Below are 13,927 nucleotides of genomic sequence, written 5' to 3' on the forward strand. Positions count from 1 at the left end.
AAGACCCACTCAGTTTGCAAATACTACATAGGAGGCAACCTATCTCATATTTTAGTACAAGCAGGAACTCAAGAGTGAATTTAGCCTGATTTTATTTTGAAAACGGACCGGAAGTTATTTGCTATTCTTCATCGCTAACGTAATGCTAGCTCATTCTATTGCCTGCATCTTCCACCTCGACCAAAGACTACCAAACACAAGAAGCTGCATCTACTCGGCACATAATAAGTCTTTAATTCCGTTTTTGTTAATTGTTTAAGTAATGTAGAATGGCGTTGTGTTTTGGGAAGATTGTCGTTGGTACTTATGTGGAGATAAAGCGCAGTGATGGTAAGTTTCACCCTGTAATATGTTCCCGTCGCACTGTGCAAGTTGTCAGAGGATCTTTGTTGCTGTTGAATACAGCAACCGTTGTTCTGGCTGCAGAGCGTAACGTTCACGTTAGCTGCACGAAGTCTGTACTGTTAGCTGTCAGGGCGGAGTAACGCAACATGGCCAGAGCCTTTGAATGAGCTCTCACCTTTTGTTAGCAGGCTTCTCTGCGATTCAGGAGACCTTTGTTGTTAAGCTCTTAATTCATAACGTACGACAACACCAAATGCTTTCAATTGGGAATGAACGACGCTAAAACACTAACGTTACCTAAATGGGTTATTCTGTCATGGAGTTGACATTTAATATTAGCTAAGCTAGCTAAATTGCTAGCCAAAGCTAACGTTGGCTCGTTCAATAGATCGGCACCAACATTAGCTTGTGGTTAGCTAAACGGCTAGCACCGGCTAATGTTACCGGCCGGTGTTAGTACAGCAGTAAGATAACATAGATATATAAAATAATAGATAATAGAGCCACCATCCATTTAGCTAGCTAGTTGACCAGTTCGTTTACCTTTTGGTCTGTAACGTTAGTTTATACAAAATATAATCCATTTGTTCAGGTTATTAATTGTTTACTAAACTAACACCAATTGGTATGGAAACTAACTGTCCAAACATTTTTAAACAAATGGCATGCTATGTATCGATAATGACACCATATACAGACATATCCCAAGATCTTAGTTACTACATTGATTATGTAAATAACTGTGCTTTTAGAAATCTCTTATAACAAGGAAACTTATTTTAAATAATGTACATTTAGCTCATTCAACATTACAATGAAGTGCAGCAAACAGTAGCTAGTGTAAGAAACACTTATGACAGCTCTGTGCTTACTTCCTTACACAAGTACTGCACATTGTAACCTGTGATTACAGTCGTCACTTCAGCCTCATCTGTTTTTAAGGGTTAACAGTCAGAGAAGAAGAGAGGCTGCTGATTGTATTGCTCTTGTGAATGTAAGCTTTATTCTGCCGACCCTGTGTAGTTGTAGAGCTTTGCTTCAGGGAGCCAAAGGTGACTGAAATGTTTGAGTCATCCCTGCTCGTCCTTCCAGGATTAGACTACACCCAGTTTTGCAGTAAACCCTAAAACAACTGATTTGGTTTTGAACAAAGCAATTGATTGAAAATAAACCGTTCAACGCTAGTGGCAAGGGTGTGTGTTTAACGTCATGTAGTTGTTGATGATGATGTCCTCAACTCTATCATCCCTGGGTGAGATGTGAAAGAGGGAGAGAGAGGGAGGTGGTTCCATTTCCCTGCTGGTTGGTGTTTCCTCCAGAGCAGGGATTGCCCTCTCTGGGGGGTTTCTGGCGGGGCTGGTTCAGATTCAGGCCACCGCTCCATCTGTTACAGCCAGCTTCCTAGATTCTGCCATTTATTATCATTGATTTAATAATTTTATAAACTGCATGATAAGTAGAAACCTTTTTGATAGTAGTTTAATCAATAATAAGAAATATAATCTTCAGCCCTGTCACATTATGACACCCTGACTTCTCTATAGAGGGAGAAAGTTACTCTTACCGTAAATAAATGTTGTCTTGGTGATGGCAAGAAGCGATCTTTTGCGTCCCTGGGTCTCACAGCCTCCAACTGCAACAGGTTAGATACTGTGACTGTGACCTCCAATCAGGTTATAAATAGTCTGTTCCATTGATCACCGCACATTTCTACACATTGTCTGGGTCATTGTATTAAAACACACTGTATTACAAAGTATTTGTATTGCACTTTAACATATAAATACTGCCTTCACTTCCGTGTTGTTACGTTCCTCCTAATGTACAAATGCATCAAAATAAAACTGGTCCTTTTTCAGTGCATCTCGTAGAAGCAAAGTCTAATTGTCACAAAGGTATTTGCCCAACATTGAATCGGACTTACCAAAATAAGACTTAAAATAGGTTCATCTTCACCTGAGTTCAGTACGTTTTCATTTTTTGCTTTGTTAAAACGAGTAATATACAATATACCACTCTTCTGGCTGCTGCTGTTGGGTGCGCATGCATGTGTGCTGGTTGATACAACAAACATCTTTTCTAATTCAGCAGAGAAAGAAACTGATCACTTCGTTACATTTCATTCTTTCAAGCTTTGAAAAAGAAAGATTTGACCACTGACTTTAGCCAAAGGAAGTAGCAATGATTTGGAGGGCCCTCTGTTGTCACCGTGAATCCTCTTGAGTGCTGCAGTCACTGCAGCATGGCGTGCTCTCAACACTCCTTAAGTAGAGGCGTGAAACTAAGCAATGCGTGTCCGTTCCAGCCACATTTACTGTTACCAAGGTTTGCTTTGCAACCTACTGTGCCAGGTAACCGAACAAAAATTGATTATTTGCAATAAATGATGCCTGGCTGTCTTTCCACTGTGCAGACCTGGCCGATGTTGGCATAGTTGTTACTGAAGTACACTCAAAAATGTTGCATGCACAGTCAAACAGGTGCCCCCAAGGAGTGACTGAATGGTACCCAACATAATAGTTTATGGGGACCACAGTCATTTCTGATGAAGGGTAGGCTTGGATTGTCAGGTTGACATCATTATTGTTCATTAAATCTGTATGCCAGTATTATACAGGATATCACTGAATGCCTTATGTATGCAAAATTACCAAACTGATGTTGCATTTAAATGTGTAGCAATGTCCGTTCAGATCATGTCACTTGTCATTTTTTGGGTTGCATGTATTATTTTTAACACAGTATGTGTCATACAACAGTGCTGTCTTCTCATCTTCAATCAATGTTGATGGATGAAATGTATGCATATCGAAACTACAGTTGATTTAGTAAGTGTATGAATTACTTTTGATTTGCTTTTTTACGTTTTTCCAAATGAAACTCAAAAAAATCAAAGATGTTGAGCAGTTAGGAACACTAAAAGCATCTTTGCTGGCTAGCTTCCTGTGTCTCTGAATAATAGATACAGGAACATTCTGTTTCCCTGGATCATGCTGGGAATTTACAGCATACAGTCAGATTCACGTGGACAAAGATGGGAGGACTGAGCCGATTCTTTCTAGCAAGTATCATTACACTGCAGAGAAAAGCATGCAGGCTCGCTGCAGCAGCTGTGCTCGTCTCTATTATCAGTGATTCATTAAGCCCTCATTTTGCAGTGACAATGCAATGAGAAAATATTAAATATAATGTACTACATTCTCAAAAACATAACCCCTCTCAGGTTTTTACAACCTTGTTGCATTTCCAAATATAATTGGTTCTAATTTCACAGACTGAGGCACAGATCTGATCAGGCTTGCAGGTGGTAATTAGGACCTTTGTAATTTACCCTACTAAATACATTACCTTGCTAATGCCCAAAGTGAGGTATTAGCGAAATCCATTAAATGCTAACGTGTGTGTGTCAGAGAAAAAGAGATGGAACAAAACTACATTTATATTTACTTATAATTCTTCCCTTATTTCATGACTAATACATGCGGTGTTGAGTAGGACATCTATGGCTTTTAGCTCTATACTTCTAAACATAACAATATTTCCACCATTGTTGCTCCCTGAATGCTGACATTGACATTTGTGTTTCCCCCCCGTCTGTGACACCTTTACAGGACGAATACACCAGGCGATGGTGACCTCGCTGAATGAGGACAACGAGAGTGTCACGGTGGAGTGGATAGAAAATGGAGACACAAAAGGGAAAGAGGTAAATTACCACGTAAAGCACCAGCATGTGCTTCTTTTCATCCACAGCAATAAATAATTCATGCAAAGATGCTTAGGAGCTGTGGTGATTACACTAGCAGCTTGAATGTCCGACACTGGAATGTCCCATAATATGTGGCTTATGGGTCCAAAATTTACTTTGGTGAATATGGGGCGAAAGAATTGGTCAAAATCTTTGTTGATGTTTACTTCTCCCATTGGCGTTAATTGACTGACTCTAGTCTAGAGACCATCTTCACTCTGAACTGTCTCTGACCCAACACAGCCTGTAACTCTAGACATGTGTCCCACATAGTGTGTATCCCACTAGAGATATATATATATATATATATATATATATATATATATATATATATATATATATATATATATATAGTTTCTATAGTCCCACTAATATATTGTTCAAGTGTATTGAGATGTTGTAAACTTACATTCTGTTTTTGCAGTAATTTGGACAGTGACACTGATAAATCAGTGTCTTCTATCACCAGAAGCTCTTTTTCTCTGGTTGACAGATGGCTAACATTAGATGTTGCTGACATAAAGTTAATGCATTTGCAAGACAACATTAAGGCTACCAAATTTGTCATGCATAAATCAGCTTGAATACTGGTCAGTTACAATGTATTTGTGACAAAACTACGGATCACAGATCAACTTCAGTCCGTTACACCACGACCTGCAGCGCCTATAGAAATAGTGATGCGCTCACTTTCCCGTCCTTTACAGCAGTGAATGGTGGATTCAGCTTCTTTGACACGTTAGCAAAGTGAAATCAAATCTCTACAATGTATCTAGAATATGTACAAATCAAGTAAAGGTCTTTCTGGTATTAAGAATACTTTTTATGTTGGATGTTTTTGTTGAAGTTAATATGTGAGAATTTCCTAGAAAACAATGTTAAGAGTGATACAAAAAGAATCCCTCGTGACCCTCTAGCAGTGTGTGCTGGTGTCTGTATCTACAGACATCCGGCCCTCTGCCTGTATTGTCTCTCTTCGTCTTATTTTTCTGTGGACGGTAACTTTCCCCACGTGGGGTCGTAACTCCCGGCCAATAACTGCATGCAGGGTGTGAGGTCATCGGATACTGTTGCTTTGTCCCGCCACTCGGCGTCTTGATACCGAGGCACAAGCATTGCATTCATAAGCAGAAGCTCTCGCGCTCTCTCTCTCTCTCCTCTAATGTTTGCAGAGTGTCTGTCTGTCTGTTTACCGAGGCACACACAACCGCAGAGAGGACAGGATGAAGGGTGCCCTTTGGCTGTATTCATTTAAAATCTTTTTGCAAATTATTAAATATATTCATGAGTGTTACAACATGAACAAACATCACCACAAAACTGCACAGAATGATTATGTGATTTTCCATCACGTATTTACCAAAGAAATTGATTTGGTGAAACTGTTCATATGATTGTTTTGGACTATTTGGACCCACACTATTTTAGCAATAATTTGCATATATCTCTCTCGTACATGGTCACATAGTTTAGTGATTAATGTTACACATCAACGTTTGTACTGCAGTGTGTTTCAAGAACAAAACATGAGACGCTACTTTGCTAAAAGTCTATAAGTCTATTATGCCAAAGATCAGTTAGTTGTCATTCACGTAATCTGTTGGAATCAATACTTCTGTGTTTTTGGACAGATCGACTTGGAGAGTATATTTGCACTTAACACAGATGTGGCTCCAGATGAGGAAATCGCCCCGAGTCCAGAGACTCCGCCCCCACCTACACCCACATGTGTGAAGGTCAACAAAATTGCCAAGGTGAGTACCTCTATGCCTCTGATCCCTCTATTGCAGGAGGAAAAGGTTAAAAACTGAATATAAACAAGATGTATTGTTTCCTTCTTCAGGTCCAGGACAGCTAGATGATGTAAAAGTGAAATTAGGACTCACTGAACCTCATACCTCTTATCTTAGAATATATTAATGTCGCTTTTGTTTTTTCTTGCAGAATCGTCGGACGATAGCCCCCACTAAGAATGACGCTCCGTCCAGGGACAACAGAGGTTTGTTTCATGCTGTTCTCTGGGAACAGTTCAGTTATCTTCTCATTCTTGAATCGCCAATGATCCATACGTTAAACACACCAGTGACCAGTATTATCACATTGCTTAGATCTCACCCGAGAACACCAGTTGCAAAGTCACTCATGGTCAAAGTGATTTTAATAAAAACAAATGAAAGTTTGAAACAGTGAGTACCGGTACATGTTTAATGCCACGCTAAAAAGTGGTGTGTTTGCAGCATGGGAGTCAAAATGTGTCTTTCTTAATCTTTGTGGGTTTTGTGTTTTCAGTGATTCCGACCCGGGCCAGACAGCCGCCACCTCAACAGCCAGAGCCTGCACCACCACCACCACCACCGTCTCTGCAGCCTACACAGCTCACTCAGGCTCAGACACAACAGCAGCTGCTGAATGGTAACGTGATTAAAGCAGTAATTAACCTAAAGCCTAAGCTATGACTATTTTCCAGAAAATAGTATTTTTAGGGAGCCGGTTGTATCATTTGGCCTAAAGTTGAATAATTCTCTTTGGGTTTAAATGCTAAATCCAGATATGGCTTCTTTTGGACGCCAATGCTTTGTAACATTTAGTATTTTAGATCCATTGATCTCTGGGCCATCTGTAAAACTATTAATGTGTTTTTGTTGGCCGCATGTTTATCACAGAATCCTCGCATCACCCGATATCCAGAAAGGAGTCGGGACAGCTTTGTATGTATCGCCTGCATGTTTCCTCTTCCCTCAATGCCTTATGGTGATTATGTTAGAGGTCCCAATAGAAACTGAGAGTCCTGTAGGCTTATGAGGAGATTGTGCACCCAACGTGTTGCTATTCCGAGCTGTGGTGCGGTGGCGAAGTAGCATAAAACGCAATCCATCCAGCAAACAGGCTCTCTGGCTCTCTTCCCTGCTGTCTGATTTCTGCTGAGTCACACACCTGGAGAACCCTGTGGCGCTGTGCGTTACTCCTCAAGGCTCAGACGACATCAATAACCTTCTTCTTTATCATCCATTCCTTCTAACTGCTCGCGGTGACTTGATCAGCGAGGAGGAGGGAGCGGGAAACGCCCTGAGAGACAGAGTCACAATCAGTGATGGTGTTGCATCTCGCTCATACGGCCTCGTCCTGAGCCAGCTCATCTTTTCCTCCCAGATTAGATTTCCTCTCATAGTCTGTTTTCGGGGACCGGAGCCAACGTCGGGTCATGACTGTATCACAGAGCTTCGGCCGGGCGTTACGGTGGGAAGCTGTGGCTGTAGCAGCGGGCTAATGCTAATCAGATAACACTGTTTTATTATGAACCGTGCGAGCGATGTTTGCTCACTCGCGTTCTCTTATTATGGTTGGGATTGACCTGAACAACACTAATCTGTGGGTGTGCGGCACTGGGAGATTTGGAATAAGCTTCTATTGATTGCGGGTTGATTTTGTAATCATACTTGATTTGAAACCACCTCATTTTATTTGGAGTAACTGCAGTTAATACGAGGCACATATCTCGATTACGAGTGAGATGTTTCAGCAGTCTCTCGGTCCAGTCGTGTTTTAGGATGTAGATGGAAGGGATACATGAGGAGAGAAGGTTTAGAACGCACTGTAAGGGCCTGTTGTCGTTATGTAGAGAAAGAAGCAAGTGTTTATACTAGAGGCACTGTGTGCCAGCCACTGCATCGCAGTCTGTGCTTGAGCTCTATTGCTGTTTCTCTTTGTTGGATTCAGCCCAAAGTCTCCCTTCTGTTTGAAAGACTACCACGAGAGAGGAAAGATGCACAGAGGGACAGAGACTGTTCAAGCCAAGCGAAAAGGGAGGAAGTAGAAGAACCTTTCTGGAAGAGACCATTTTACAGATGAAATGATGTTGGCGTGTCCCGTGAAAAGGCAGTAGAGTTACTGTTTCTCTTGTCTTTATGGCAGCGAGGAGGAAGTCAAACTGCGTGAAGGAGGTGGAGAAACTGCAGGAGAAGAGAGAGAGACGCCGGATTCAGCAGCAGGAGCTCAGGGAGAAGAGAGCTCAGGTACAGCAATACTATCCTCCTTCCTAATAATCCAAATAGATTGATGTGGTCTTGATGACCACTTACACTCTTGATATTGAGATGATGCATTGGAATACATAAGAATGATTTACCTGTTGGTGAATAAGCCGGCCCCCTCTCCTCTTGCCCTCCTCCAGGAGGTGGACACCACCATCCCCAACTATGAGATCATGTACATGATCCGAGATTTCCGAGCCAGTCTAGACTACCGGCCCCTGACCACGGCGGACCTGGTAAGTAGATGTAACTTCTCTTCTGGCCGACGTCATCGATGACAAAACTACGCTGATTTGCATAACATGTGTCGGCACATTGCAAGAATATGGCTGCGCCTCATCTACGCGGTTCTCCTGGAGAACAAGCTGCAGCTTAAGACATCCCCCGTGATCCTCTAACGTGTGGAGGTATTTCAAGCAGAGACAGGAAGCAGCAGGACGGCAGCATGTCCTGTGCACTTTTTGTCCTCGCCCATGCATGATGTTTCAGGATTATCAGATAGAAGTAGTCACATAAATTGATTTTCTAGATGTCTTTTCGTCGCCATATTATCTTCTTACATTTGTTAGATTTTAAGAGAAGACAATTGAGTAAAATATTTTAATATTAATCGTGCAAGTTCTTATGTTACATTGATCAAGAATTTAAAAAAATACTCTTTAGAATGATCAATAAATTGCTCGTTAGATGAATCATGTAATCAGGTGCAGCCCTGTTTAGACGTTGACCCTCAGCAACACTATAATGAAATGTTCGTCTTTGTGTCGCCGTCCAGATTGAAGAGCACAGAATCTGTGTGTGTGTGAGGAAACGTCCGCTCAACAAGAAAGGTACGGTCTACCGTCGGTAGCAGCGCTGCTCTTGTGCCCGTCGTTACGTGTTTACTCTATTTAACATGTTAATGCCTCTGCTTTGTTCCAGAGTTGTCCATGAAGGATTTGGACGTGATCACCGTCCCCAGTAAGGACGTGGTGATGGTTCATGAACCGAAGCAGAAAGTGGACCTGACCCGCTACCTGGAGAACCAGACCTTCCGCTTTGACTACGCCTTCGATGACAGCACCACCAATGAGATGGTTTACAGGTTTGTAACAACAAATAGACCAAACTGTTTGTGTTTGCTCTGATAGTTAAACCCGACGAGTCAATCTGATTACCGTAAGGCGTCATTTTGCAGAACTGAATTAACATATTTCTGGTTTGTGTTCTAGCGTGCTTTTCCAGATAGAGTGGTGAAGAAATGTGTCTTTTGTCTCCTCCTGCAGGTTCACTGCCAGACCTCTAGTGGAGACTATTTTTGAGAGAGGCATGGCCACCTGCTTTGCCTATGGGCAGACAGGCAGTGGAAAAACACATGTGAGTCACATGCAATGAAACGAGCACAAACCACAGCACGTACTTGAGATCAACCCAAGAGTTTCTATTGAGAGGTTTGCTCTGTTTTATCACTCTTGCATGTTGTCATGTTTCAGACTATGGGTGGAGATTTCTCTGGGAAGAACCAAGACTGCGCTAAAGGAGTCTATGCATTAGCTGGTGAGTCAGTGAGCTCATTCATTGTCCTCATGTGTTCAAACATTCGTCTGGTTCTTCTGTTATTACGGTTTTGGTTATTGCTCTGATGACATTTCTCTTCTCGTGCAGCTCGGGATGTATTTCTCATGTTGAAGAAACCCAACTACAAGAAGTTAGATCTACAAGTCTACGCAACCTTCTTTGAAATTTACAGCGGAAAGGCAAGTGATGTGTAATGGTATGTTTGTTAGTTTCTTCCCTAAATAAAGCATTGACCGATGCTGACTGTGTCTGCACGATCAGGTGTTCGACCTGCTGAATCGTAAAGCTAAGCTGAGGGTGCTGGAGGACGGGAAACAGCAGGTTCAGGTGGTTGGGCTTCAGGAGAAGGACGTCAAGTGCACGGAGGAGGTCTTGAAACTCATAGAAGTGGGCAACAGCTGCAGGTATAACAACAGAAACGTATAGTTGTTGTTCGTGGTGCAAGACTTATTTTTGCATCTTTGTTCTGCATGAAATAAGTCTGTTACTTATTTTGCAAATGGCTCTCACTAGAATATGACATCATGTTCCTTGTACTGTGTTCACGGCAAATAACAGAAAGTCATGCACACTTTTGGCCTCTTCCCTCCCCGACAGTTGTTCTTGTCTCGTTCTCTCCATCCCTCGTTTGCCGCTTGTTCATTCTTATGTCTCCTTCATCTCACTCCCAGAACATCAGGGCAGACATCAGCCAACGCCCACTCCTCTCGCAGCCACGCCGTCTTCCAGATCATTCTCAGGAGGAAGGGGAAAATGCACGGCAAGTTCTCCCTCATCGACCTCGCAGGCAACGAGAGGGGGGCGGATACCTCTAGTGCTGACCGCCAAACCCGTCTGGAGGGAGCGGAGATCAACAAAAGCCTGCTTGCCCTCAAGGTTTGTTGACATCGGTGGCAGTAGCTCTGTATCAGACTGCTAAGCATTTACTACTAACTGTAAAATACTCCGTGTTTTTGTTGCGCGTCTGCTTTTGTTTCAGGAGTGTATCAGGGCTCTCGGCCGTAACAAGCCTCACACTCCGTTCAGAGCCAGTAAACTGACTCAGGTCCTGAGAGACTCTTTCATCGGGGAGAATTCACGCACATGCATGGTCGGTGAATTGCCTTCACCATCCTGTCTCCGTGTCTTTGTACTGTCTCCCTCCCAGGTGGTATTAATCTGAATGATCTTCTCTTTCTCTGCACAGATTGCAACAATCTCTCCCGGTATGACGTCCTGTGAGAATACCCTCAACACACTACGCTACGCCAACAGGTGGGAAAATGTTGACCAACCTTAAAGCCCTCGGGAACCAATAGAACATAGACAATGTCATACCATTATAGCTCTTTTATTTCCTCTATAATCCCCGGTGACTTTTGTATCGATTGAAATTAGCTGTGCCAATGTTGTTACTGTACATGTCTCTGCCAACTCTCAGTAGTTCTGTCTGACTCTCTCGTGTCCCCACTTCTTTTCCTGCTTTGTTTCCCTCTCCTCCCGTCTTCTGCTGCTCTGTGCCGCCGTGTAGAGTGAAGGAGTTTGGGATTAGTCCGTCTGACATCCCCTTCTCCCAGGGCGGTCAGGGGAGTCGCTCTGATCACTCGCCCACCAATACCTTTGACTATGATGACTTTGCTGCTACCTCTCCCAGCAGGTCAAGCAAACCCCCAAAAGCACAACACAACGCAAGCATACACACAAAACACAACACGACGCATGCTCTCCCTCCAGGTCTTTCTTACCTCATCATGAATCATGATATATATATATATACATCCATGAGCTCATTTCAGCAGTTTTCATGCACGTCATCAGCTGTTCACTGTGGGACACCTCCACTGTCGTCTTATCCTTTCTGTTCATCATCTGCATGACTTGATACTTTTCATCCTCTTCTGCTGCTTCAACTTCCACTTTCATCTTTGCCAAAGCTGGTGGACATGAGCTGTTTTTTCTTTTCATTGACTCCTGAAGACCAGGTCCCGATGCTCTCACCCGGTGCTGTTTGTGAATGCCTCTGACCCCACAGTAGACTTCATACCCACCATCAAACAGCGGCCACGCCCAGCGTGGCTCTGTGCTGTGAAAGAAACGCTGCCAACCAGTTCTTCTCTGTGCAGGGTGAAGGAGCTGACAGTGGACGCCAACCAAGCGATGGACGGGGGTCGACCCAACATCAACGCCGTCAACCAGCTGGAGCTGTTAGACGAGGACTGGCTGAGGATCTCGCCGCAGAGAGACGACCTCAAACTGCTCTGTGAGCAGAATGTAAGCACACACTGGTCTCGCAGTATATGTCGCCTCATAACACAATGTCAATACGCAAAAGATGACCTGCTGAAGCTGCTTCTGGTTCCCTTTCTGACCCTGTGAATACGTTTCCCAGGAGGAGGAAGTGTCTCCGCAGCTCTTTACTTTCCACGAGGCGGTGTCTCAGTTAGTGGAGATGGAGGATCAGGTCCTGGAGGACCACCGAGCTGTGTTCCAGGTCAGACTACGAAAGAAAACATACACAACTCTTTAAATACTCGCTCACATCATTAATCATAAGAACACGGGTACGAACAATGCTGCGGTTTAAGAACATGTCGTGAATTTTAGGACCTTTCCTAAGAACACATTTTAGATATTTGCGATTGAGGCCCATTCTTCTGTGCTTCTGGCATGATTATATCTCTCGCTGCCGTAAACTAAATATGCACTTGTCCTGCATGTGTCCTCTGTGAGCAGGAGTCCATCAGATGGCTGGAGGATGAAAAGGTACTGCTGGAGATGACTGAGGAGGTGGATTACGACGTGGAGTTGTACGCCACTCAACTGGAGCAGATCCTAGACCAGAAGATAGAAATCCTCACGGAGCTCCGAGGTATGACTGAAACACACGTGTGGCGACGATGCTTCCTGCTCCAGCAAAACACTAATCTGTGTTTTTACAACGATTTTTTTTTTTCCCTCTCAGATAAAGTGAAGTCATTCCGCTCTACGCTCCAGGAGGAGGAGCAAGCAAGTAAGCAGATCAACCCCAAGAGGTCACGTGCTCTCTAGAGAGCTGAGAGTGAAGAGGTTTAAGTGGCACACAGAAGCAAAACCACTCCACGTTCAGCACCACTCGGGCCGTCTCCAGCAGCTGTGATGGTGGAATAAAAGAACAGTCTGACGTATCGACAGGCTCCAGGATTTGAAGCATTTATTTTGATCCCTCTCCTAACACTGTTCGTTCACTTCGGTCTCGTTAGAAAACGTAGGAAGGACAATAGTTGTGTTTCCTTCATGGAGAATGTTTAGCCTCCCCTCTCTGTTTTATTAAATTATTTTCTTTTATACTTGTTTGTACTTTCTTTGAACAGAATATTTTTCACCTGGTTTCAGAAGAGATCTTCATCGAACATGTTTTGAAGGTTTACTTTACTAAACCAGATTTGGTTTCTGGTTGCCCTGGCTGACATGTCTGCATGTGCACTGCGATAGCGTACGTACGCCACCGTCCTTTGGTTTTTATGCTGTTGGGTCCTCGGTTGGCATTGTGCTGTTGGGTCCTCGGTTGGCATTGTGTAGTCGTATTATTATGAGCGGTCTCTTCTCTCCGTTCCTTCCTTCTCAGAAAGAAGCCTTTAACCACAGCGTGCTTCTTCCGTTGTTTCCTTCCTGTGTTCCGGAGGATTCTACATGTAGTCTGCTTCAGCTTGTGCCACGTCGCTCTATGTGGCAACTGATTTAAACACTTACTCAACGTAAACAATGTTTTCCACCCATGTTTAACACTTTGTTAGAAAACTGAACTGCTATTAATACATGTATAGTAAAACCCGCTGATCTGCCATCGGTCATGTCTCAGTGTTTGCACCGGATGTAATGCTGGATGAAGAATAAAGATTCATGTGTTTCATTTAAAATGGCTTTTGTGATAAGTTATCCAAACACAAAGGACGGAATAACTTTCATCAAAACCCATCTTCCACCTCCTCCGAGTAGAGACGCTGGTGTTTTCCCCTCGTGGTCCTGGAGATGAGAGGAGCTGGTTTTGAGTACTTTGCCAGATGTTTATATTTCTGTCTGGACAGATGTTATCACCGCAATAGCGTCACAGTGCAACATGCAGTCAGGAAACTCTACTGGTGTGTTTAAAGGAATGTTATGATGAACATACGATACTATGACTGTTATGCATCTGCGTCGCTGACAGCTGTGGCTGGAGGCATTAAGTTTTTGGATTGTCCAGCTGTTCGTACATCCGTTGTCGTGAACATAATATCTCAGGAACACA

The 13,927-nt window shown here is 43.3% G+C and overlaps 1 protein-coding gene across 2 annotated transcripts; it reads left to right on the forward strand.

Moving 5' to 3' along the window:
- The first annotated feature begins 160 nt into the window (after nucleotides 1-160).
- kif2a (kinesin family member 2a) lies at nucleotides 161-13,517 on the forward strand. Of its 2 annotated transcripts, XM_079269490.1 has the most exons (21): nucleotides 161-330; nucleotides 3,957-4,051; nucleotides 5,725-5,847; nucleotides 6,038-6,092; nucleotides 6,383-6,505; nucleotides 8,006-8,106; nucleotides 8,265-8,360; nucleotides 8,900-8,954; nucleotides 9,046-9,208; nucleotides 9,390-9,480; nucleotides 9,597-9,660; nucleotides 9,769-9,860; nucleotides 9,943-10,085; nucleotides 10,353-10,557; nucleotides 10,661-10,771; nucleotides 10,868-10,935; nucleotides 11,192-11,317; nucleotides 11,784-11,931; nucleotides 12,050-12,151; nucleotides 12,394-12,529; nucleotides 12,623-13,517. In XM_079269490.1, exons 1-21 carry the CDS (start codon nucleotides 270-272, stop codon nucleotides 12,706-12,708), a joined length of 2,244 nt encoding a protein of 747 aa, XP_079125616.1. In that variant the 5' UTR covers nucleotides 161-269; the 3' UTR covers nucleotides 12,709-13,517. The 2 variants fall into 2 exon arrangements, with proteins under 2 accessions (XP_079125616.1, XP_079125617.1); XM_079269491.1 differs by lacking the exon at nucleotides 11,192-11,317.
- The last annotated feature ends 410 nt before the right edge of the window (nucleotides 13,518-13,927 follow it).

The sequence above is a fragment of the Melanostigma gelatinosum genome, assembly GCF_949748355.1.
Source record: "Melanostigma gelatinosum genome assembly, chromosome: 6".
In the NCBI taxonomy this organism is placed as follows: Eukaryota; Metazoa; Chordata; class Actinopteri; order Perciformes; family Zoarcidae; genus Melanostigma; species Melanostigma gelatinosum.